Source organism: Myotis nattereri, assembly GCF_964212035.1.
Source record: "Myotis nattereri genome assembly, chromosome: 4".
Lineage (NCBI taxonomy): Eukaryota > Metazoa > Chordata > Mammalia > Chiroptera > Vespertilionidae > Myotis > Myotis nattereri.
This window is the reverse complement of record NC_138079.1, coordinates 51,165,917-51,175,957: the sequence shown is the minus strand read 5'-3', so window position 1 is coordinate 51,175,957 and position 10,041 is coordinate 51,165,917. Positions and strand designations below refer to the sequence as shown.

At 40.8% G+C, this 10,041-nt stretch overlaps 1 protein-coding gene across 1 annotated transcript; it reads left to right on the top strand.

Annotated features, from left to right (window-relative positions):
- Positions 1-5,979: 5,979 nt before the first annotated feature.
- Positions 5,980-6,423, top strand: LOC308518718 (ubiquitin-conjugating enzyme E2 variant 1-like; the record flags this gene model as incomplete). Its single annotated transcript, XM_081090469.1, has 1 exon — positions 5,980-6,423. The coding sequence occupies one exon, from the start codon at positions 5,980-5,982 to the stop codon at positions 6,421-6,423; it is 444 nt and encodes a 147-aa protein (XP_080946595.1).
- Between the last annotated feature and the right edge of the window lie 3,618 nt (positions 6,424-10,041).

Below are 10,041 nucleotides of genomic sequence, written 5' to 3'. Positions count from 1 at the left end.
GTACCCATCTTCAAGTCATCATATAGTAAAAAACAATAATTTCTTTGCCAAATCTATGCCCAACACATTTTCTACTTAGTTCTTGACAACTATACTACTTACTGGAAAAAGTATCTGCACTATGAGCTTTGAGCTTTATGGTTATCTAATTAAAGAAATCTTTAGTGTCCTCAGCCTCATCACAGTTATTTGCCTTATAGTTGCACATTGTAAGTTTAACAAATATTTCTCTTTACTGGTTATCTATCACTGTCTAACAAATTACCCCCAAAACTTAATAGCATAAAACAACAATAATAATCTAATGTCTTGAGGTTTCTGTGGCTCAAGATCTCTCATGAGGTCACAATTCAGGTTCCAGAGTTGCAGTGATATTAAGGTTTGACTATGACTGGAGGATCCACTTCCAAGATGGCTCACTCATATGATGGGCAAGTTGTCACTGACCCTTTTGGCAAAAGGTGTCAGTCCTTTTAGTGTGAAACTTTCTAGAATGCTCCTTAAATGACCTCATGGTATGACAGCTGGACTCCCTCAGAGTGATTGGTCCAAGAGATCAAGGCAGAAGAGGTACTCACTATCTTTTAGACCTAGCCTTGGACGTCACATGCAACCATTCCTGTCATATTATGTTGGTCATTCACACCAAACCTGGTACAACATGGGAGGGGACTGTACAAGATCTTGTATATTGTTGGTTTTTGAGGGTCATCTTAAAGGCTCGCTACCACATCCTTTTTTTTCCCCCAGTTCTGACATTTTTATTACACCATAATTCTGCTTCAAACCTGATAGTTTTTTTATTTTTTTATTTATTTATATTAAATTTATTGGGATGAAATTGGTTAATAAAATTATATAGGTTTCCAGTGTATAATTCTTGAAACCACACTCATAAAAATTATTTCCAAATCTATAAGCTTCCATTGTACATAAACTTTTACTTTGTTGAAATCTGATTTTGCACGTTCACTTTTCTATCTTCACTGAGCATTAAAATGGCAGCATAAAAGTAAAAATAGAGGTTCTCATCCATAATAATTTAATTAATCTAAAACTTATAAGCATGTCCACATTTAACTAAAGACAAAAATCTATTTGATCTAACACAGTGGTTCTCAACCTTCTGGCCCTTTAAATACAGTTCCTCAGGTTGTGACCCAACCATAAAATTATTTTCGTTGCTACTTCATAACTTTAATGTTCCTACTGTTATGAATCGTAATGTAAATATCTGATATGCAGAGAACCAAGATGGCGGCATAGGTTAACGCTGGAGTTTGCTGCTTTGAACAACTACTTCAAAAGTGAAACCAAAAACCAGAAGGGACATCACCAAGAACCACAGGAACGCTGGCTGAGTGGAAGTCCTACAACTAGGAGAAAGAGAAACGCATACGGACACTCAGAGGAGGCGCAGTGCTGAAGTCAAATTCTGAGGTGGGGAGTGCGTGGAGCGGGCTGGCGGCGGAAGGCGCGGTTGGCGTTTTCAATCGGGAGGGAGTCGCAGACTCTGAGCTCCAGATCCGGGCGAGTCTTTAGGGACCCAGACTCAAACGGGAGAAGCGGGACTGTCTGGCTTCGGTCAGAGCGAGTGCAGCTTTCTCTCCGAGGTTTGCAGCGGGTGCTGGGACTCAGAGAGGCAGAGCCCCTGGGGACAGGACTGAGAGCGGCCATAACTGCTCTCTTCAGCCCACCCTGTTGATCCTGTGCGACCCACCCCGCCCAAGCCCTGCACAGAGGCATTTGCTGGATAGCCTCAGGCAAAGGCTAGATTAGCACCTCCCTAGAGGACAGAAGTTCTCTCACTGCAGACACAGCTGATTCTCATAGCCACTTGGCCTGGAGGTCAAACCCTCCCTGGAATTAGCTACAACAATCAAGATTTAACTATAAGACTGCGAACAAAGACCAGTAGGGGGTGCACCAAGAAAGCATAACAAAATGCGGAGACAAAGAAACAGGACAAAATTGTCAATGGAAGATATAGAGTTCAGAACCACACTTTTAAGGTCTCTCAAGAACTGTTTAGAAGCCGCCGATAAACTTAATGAAATCTACAAGAAAACTAATGAGACCCTCGATCTTATATTGGGGAACCAACAAGAAATTAAGCATACACTGACTGAAATAAAGGATAATATACAGACTCCCGACAGCAGATCAGAGGAGCGCAAGAATCAAGTCAATGATTTGAAATGCGAGGAAGCAAAAAACACCCACCCGGAAAAGCAAAATGAAAAAAGAATCCAAAAATGCGAGGATAGTGTAAGGAGCCTCTGGGACAGCTTCAAGCGTACCAACATCAGAATTATAGGGGTGCCAGAAGATGAGAGAGAGCAAGATATTGAAAACCTATTTGAAGAAATAATGACAGAAAACTTCCCCCACCTGGTGAAAGAAATGGACTTACAGGTCCAAGAAGCGCGGAGAACCCCAAACAAAAGGAATCCAAAGAGGACCACACCACAAGACACATCATCATTAAAATGCCAAGAGCAAAAGATAAAGAGAGAATCTTAAAAACAGCAAGAGAAAGAAACTCAGTTACCTACAAGGGAATACCCATACGACTGTCAGCTGATTTCTCAACAGAAACTTTGCAGGCCAGAAGGGAGTGGCAAGAAATATTCAAAGTGATGAATACCAAGAACCTACAACCAAGATTACTTTATCCAGCAAAGCTATCATTCAGAATTGAAGGTCAGATAAAGAGCTTCACAGATAAGGAAAAGCTAAAGGAGTTCATCACCACCAAACCAGTATTATATGAAATGCTGAAAGGTATCCTTTAAGAAGAGGAAGAGGAAGAAAAAGGTAAAGATACAAATTATGAACAACAAATATGCATCTATCAACAAGTGAATCTAAGAATCAAGTGAATAAATAATCTGATGAACAGAATGAACTGTTGATTATAATAGAATCAGGGACATAGAAAGGGAATGGACTGACTATTCTTGGGGGGGAAAGGGGTGTGGGAGATGCGGGAAGAGACTGGACAAAAATCGTGCACCTATGGATGAGGACCGTGGGTGGGGAGTGAGGGCGGAGGGTGGAGCGGGAACTGGGAGGAGGGGAGTTATGGGGGGGGAAAAAAGAGGAACAAATGTAATAATCTGAACAATAAAGATTTAATTAAAAAAACAAAACAAAACAAAAAAAAATATCTGATATGCAGAATGGTCTTAGGCTACCCCTGTGAAAGGGTCGTTTGACCGCCAAAGGGGTCGCGACCCACAGGTTGAGAACCACTGATCTAACAGCAAAGCTATTTGTAATCTACTGAAAGCAGTTAAGTAATAATGAAAACAAAAGTTCACTTTAAGTCATTGGTTAAAATTATAGATTAGGAACAGTAATTATTTGGAGAGATTTTGCTATTCCATCTCATTCAATATTCTGAGGTAATGTCAATCATTAATCTCAAATAAAATTATTTTTAAATTTAAAAACAGCTTCTGCATATGACTGTTCTTCTGAAAGCTTTTAATTAATGACACGTTAAGGCAAGAAAATGATCTATATGTTTTTTTCAAGCAATGAAAAGGAAATGTTCATGTAGAACTTTACCACCAAGCTATTTTTATAATTTCTAACTTGGCACCCAACCTTATTAATTTATCAGATATGTCTGAGCACCTGTTGCTCTGAAATACTTTAGGGATATAAAGAAACTAAGCCAAGGCCTTTGGCCTCAAGGAACGTATACCTGGTTAGGTTGATAATGCAGGTTAACACATACTTTAATGCTAAACATTGTGCAGTAAGTTTCATAAGAGAAGGAAACAGTGGTCTATGAATTAGGGGAGAGAGAAAGCAATTCTAATTGGTAAACGGCAAAGCATTATAGAATATTGGCATTTGAGCTGCCTCTTTAAAAATGAGTAGGTTTTAATAGTGGAAGCTGATAGTTGGTTGTTACTATAAAATAATCAGCAAAATCAAATGACGGAAATCATGAAGTTACTAATACACACGAAGGTGGGCACATTCTCCCATAACCCCCATATTTTAAGGTAAAAGCCAAGGTAGATTCCACTCCTCTGATGATGATATCCTTCTCTTTCATCCTTCATCCAGTGCAACCCTGTCATTGCCTTCTACTGACTTTTGTTCACATTATCTGAGTCTGGTTTTTGTTACATTCCATACTATAATTTACACAATATACTTTCAGGAGGTTCTTTTTTTCCTTCTGTTGGTATTAACCATTGAGGGTTTCTGTATAGGACTTAAAATTTAAATTATTCTGATACACTATTGTGTCGGATTGTATTTTCCAACATGGCCACAAAAATACCCTGAGCTGAGCCCAGCCCCGGCCCCAGCCACCATCTGACTGCTACCACAGACTGAGGTCAAGTGAGAACTGCCTAACTGAGCCAGTCTATCCTAGAATCATAAGAGATGCTAGTGAACAGACTGATGTCATTTAAAGCCCCTATGCCTCGGGGTGGTTTTTTTGTGTGACATTAGATAATTAAGAAACATTCTCGCATCTGTAACAAAATCCTAAAACATGTAGTATGGTCCTTGGGATCAGGTGGTGAGCAGAAAGGGGAAGAACATTGAAGGACTGTTAGTGAAAACCTAAAAATCCTCCACAAAAGCGTTAGTGAAAGCCTAGAGGGCCTCAAGGAGGCTGTCTGTGAAGACTCAAGCAAACGGAGAAATGTCACTGGAAGCAGGAGAAAAGGCCGCGCTTGTTACGTAGTGCTGCAAAGTTTTGCGCCACCGTCACCTGTGATCATGTGAAAAAAGGGAAATGTACCTGATGCACTCAAAGATCTAGCTTTTTCAGGCAAAACTGAATTGCCACATGGCTTCTTCTCACTGCCTATGATGAAATGCACAAGGAAAGAGATAAGCTGAAGAGTGAACTGTTAAATATAGAGAAGCCAAGATTGCTGGCTTTGAAAATAAAATGATTTCTTATTCCCAACCTCTCTAGACAGCAAATGATTCTAAAATTAAAAGTAGCTTCTGGGCAGAGATGAAATCCAGTGCAGGGAAACAGCATCTAAAAATGAAACTGAGGGCATGGTGGTAAAATTCTTTATTAAGATTTTCAGAAAGATCTAATGTGGTACCTCACAGAACCTTTCAATCAGACCAAAAGCTTTTGAAGGATCTCCAGAGCATGGCTGTAGAGCCTCTCAGTTAAGTAATTGAGCCTTCAAGAATCTTAAGGATATCGTCCCACAACAGCGTCACACTGAGCCCAAGGTAGAGAAGGGCTTAGCCTGAAGAAATAGGATAATAAAGCGATGCATTCAAATACACCCAAACACACAATGTGTTTAAGAGAATTATTCTGGTAGAACCACTGACAATTGTGACTAAAATGGACAGGTAAATACCAAGAATAGGATTTTGAACCCCTACTACTTTACAGGCAGGAACCAGGCTGAGAAGGCTACTCAACTGCAAGCTCTGCTTTTCTTAATGGGGGAGTATTCACACCCTTATATAACCTCCTCCCCTTCAATGTAGGCAGGATCTGTGACTTGCTTCTAACCAATAGAATATGGGAACAGTAATGAGATGCTCATAATTACATCGAAGTGACTCCATTGCTTAAAACCGCAATGTTGCCCTGGCCAGTGTTGCTCAATGGTTAAAGTGTCAACCTAAGCACTGAAGGGTTCAATTCCAGGTCAAGGGCACGTACCTGGGTGGCAGGTTCAATCCCCAGCCCTGGTCAGGCAGGAGGCAACCAACTGATGCTTCTCTATCACATCTATGTTTCTTCCCCCCCCCCCCCTCCATTCTCTCCTTCCCTTCCACTCCCTCTAAAAAAGCAATGGAAAGAGCAACAGAAACTAAGAGGAACTCAAACCGTTATATCTCGCCTTCAGAACTTTCAGAAAACATCACAGCTCTGCCAATACCTTGATTCGAGCCCAGAAAAACGTCCAACCCACAGAACGGTCAAACTTCAAGTGAAGGCCGGCCTTCGAGCGACAGCGACACAAGATGGCAGCCAGCACGGGCTCGGGAGTAAAAGTCCCTCGCAATTTTCAACTGTTGGAAGAACTGGAAGAAGGCCAGAAAGGAGGAGGAGATTGCACAATTAGTTGGGGTGTAGAAGATGACGAAGACATGACACTTACGAGATGGACAGGGCTGATAATTGGGCCTCCAAGAACAGTTTATGAAAACCGAATGTACAGACTTAAAATAGAATGTGGACCTAAATACCCTGAAGTACCCCCTGTTGTAAGATTTGTAACAAAAATTAATATGAATGGAGTTAATAGTTCTAATGGAGCGGTGGACCCAAGGGCCGTATTAGTGCTAGAGAAACGGCATCGTTCACATAGCATCAAACATGTCCTGCACGAGCTTCGGCACCTTATGATGACTAGTGAAAATGTGTCACTCCCTCAGCCTCCTGAAGGACAGTGTTACAGCAACTAACCGAAAAGAAAACCACAGGCCCAGCCCTCCCCCATTTGATTTAAGCAGTCTTCATTTTCCACAGTAGTAACCCTTCTAGATACGTCTTGTAGACATCAAAGTACTGGAAAGGAAGCTCCTGTTCAAAGGCAGTTTACCTTAAGATGCTGTAAGTGATATTAATTTGTTTTCCATTTGAAATATATAAGTTGTGCTATAATAAATATTAAAAAGCAATGGAAAAGTATCCTCAAGTGAGGATTAACAAAAACAAATAAACAACAACAACAAAAAAAGAGTACAATGTCCATCTTGGTAGGAGACTTTCTCTCTCTTGCTGGCTTTATAGAAACAAGCTGCCATGTTGTGAACTGTGTACAGATAGGGCCAAATGAGATATGCCCCACACCATTGCCCTTTCTTGTGTCTAGTGAACTTTGATGTCTTAAGTCTCATTCTGATTCTCATGCTCATTTTTTCTGCTACAGTTTCTGCCTTCCCTGAAAAGGGACTATTTTTGATCCCAAGAGGACAGGAAGAGAAGAGGTGCCAACATTCCATTGAAAAATTGAGCTATCAGCTGTTAAAGTGTGTATTCATTTTGGGGGGACACCCTGTATTTTAACAAGCCTACAGGTGATTCTGATATACACTGAAGTTTATATACTACTAGAGGCCCGGTGCACAAAATATGTGCACAGGGGCAAGGGGGTCCCTCAGCCCGGCCTGCACACACTCACAATCCGGGACCCCTCGGGGGATGTCTAACTGGCAGTTGAACATCCCTCTAGCAATCCGGGACCGCTGGCTCCTAACCATTCACCTGCCTGCCTGCCTGATCATCCCTAACTGCTTGCCTGCCTGCCTGATCGCCCCTAACTGCCTCTGCTTGCCTGCCTGATCGCCCCTAACCACTTGCCTGCTTGCCTGATCGCCCCTAACCACTCTGCCTCGGCCCCCACTGCCGCAGCTTCGTCTGGAAGGACATCCAGAATAACGTCCAGAAGGTCGTTTGGCTGTCTGGTCTAATTAGCCTATTACGCTTTTATTATTATAGATTGCACTAGGGCAGTGGTCGGCAAACTCAGTAGTCAACAGAGACAAATATCAACAGTACAACGATTGAAATTTCTTCTGAGAGCCAAATTTTTTAAACTTAAACTATATAGGGAGGTGCACTGTTATTAACTTAATTAGGGTGCTCCTAAGGCTTAGGAAGAGCCACACTCAAGGGGCCAAAGAGCCGCATGTGGCTCGCAAGCCGCAGTTTGCCAACCAAGGCTCTAGGGAATAGGATTGGCTCATTATAGCACTTCACCTCGGAAGGTACTGTTTCCCTGATACAAGGTGAAAAGAAAGCAAGAAAGTAACTGTGCTGGGAAAGCTAGATAAAATAATCACGTCACCAACACGGAGGAAGGCAGTGCTCTCCCCAGCTCAGGCTGGGCAAGCACAGCTTACAGGTCCGCAGGGGTGGGTTCTGGGCTGAAGCTGAAGGGGCCAGCAGCATCAGTGCCCTCTCCCCCTTGACTCTACAAGTCTCCCCACTGGCCCAGGACATGCGGCGCCTGAGCTGCAGCCCAGGCTGCCCTGGGAGCACCATGCCCAGCTCAGCAGAGCCCTGCTCCAGAGCACCTGACCAATCACTGGCGTTCGTAACAACAGAAACCATCACAAGACAAGCAAGGTAAATAATCCATTAATGATCATGAGTCATCCCTCTCAATAGCATCTATCTTCTATGCATATTGCTGAACAATCCACATTTATTTGCTGACAGTTTTAGTTGTTAAGCAAAATCATGAATACCCACTCTAAATGATACAAAAATAGACTTAAAAATAGTGAAACTTACCATATTAGTTAGCCATGAATTTGGTGGAAAACAACATATGCCTAAGATAAACACATATTATTCATTCTAGTCAGGCATTTTAAATAAAAAAAAATATGATAAGATAAAAAAAAATCCAAACTCTAGTAATCAGTGAAATATAAGGCACTGGTGTAAAACAAAAGGTTCATTATTCAGATATACTCATGAACTTGTTTAAAATGTTTAAAAGAATATTTTTCCACTGCATCTAAAACAAGCATAGGGCAAAATATTTTTTCAGACAAACCTACTACCCTTAATGTTTATACATCCTAATGAGTTCTTAAAACCAGTATACAAGTTCACGCCCAAAACCATCCCATCTGAAATCATGACGTTTTGTTTTCCAGATTACAATACATGAATTTTTTAAAATTTAAATTTCTCATAACAAATAACCAGTGTTTTTACAGAATCTATTTTCAAACTTCAGAGATCGAGTACACCAAAACAGGAAGAAATATTTTAAAACAAACCCTTTTATTGAAGAAAAAAATGCAAGGCCCTCTCATCATTAGCAGAAGACAATCCATGAGGTGCATGAAGAAAGGTAGCTAAGCCATAGATAAAAGCAGACTTCCAGCTACAGAACCTTACACAAACGTCAATGATGCGGGAGTAATGTCAAAACTCCTCAGTGAGAGGCTGCGAAATGAAGCACATAGTTTACACAGTGAAGGGGGAAGCAGTCCTTGAATTCTATCCACCTTAGCTATGTAGGTGACAGCAGGCATTTCTTAAAACAATAATAACCCCCCCCCCCAAAAAAAAAAAAAACACACACACACACACAATAATGATCCAGAGAAGATACTGATATGGTGGGGGTGGGGGGTGGGCAGAGCAGCCAACTGTCTCAATTTAGTTTAAACAATTCTTTTTACAACTTGCTGTATCCGGACACCTAATTATATCACCATATGCTTTGAAAAGAACATTTTTCACTGCATCTAAAACAAGCATATGGTGAAATATTTTTTCTGGTTTCTCTTTTAAATGAAGCGAAGAAGAATTGATGTAGTATATAATACTTCTAATATATAAGGGGCTTGAAGACCTTTGAAATATAACATCAGAATAGATGGATTCATAATTTTCTTGACATATTTTTGCATGTTTGATTAATTAATTGGTGTCTAGAGACTATGTCATTTTATATCAAGATTTGAATGTACATGGGTTAATTTACTTCTGAATACCATTTTAATTGGATTCAAAATTGGGGTATATATCTCTGAGGATCATAACTGGCCAGAGTAGTCAAAAGTATTAATTAATACACTTCAGAATATTAATTTATTTTCCAAATGCCTTGTGGTCCTCCTGAGTTCACAGATTGATGAACGTTTTCCTCTCAGCATAAACTCATGCCCACACATTTGGGTGTTATAAAATAAAATATCAGTCAAATGTACAGTTATGAAGAGTAAAAAATTTGTCAAAGGTCTTCTGTTACTGACTTTTAAATTACTGAAAATGCATTTGCAGTATCTAGGAAAATTCAACTGTGGGTTTCTTGGATGTCTGTGTCTATTTTCTTCTCTTTTTTTGTTTTTTGTTTGTGTGTGTGTGTGTGTTTTGTTAATCCTCACCCAAGGACATTTTTCCTATTGATTTTTAGGGAGAGTGGAAGAGAGAGGGAAAGACAGAGAGAAACTCGATGTGAGAGAAACACATTAATTGGTTGCCTCCTGCATGAGCCCTGACCAGGAATCAAACCCAGGACCCTTTGGTCCGCAGGCTGATACTCTACCCACTGAGCC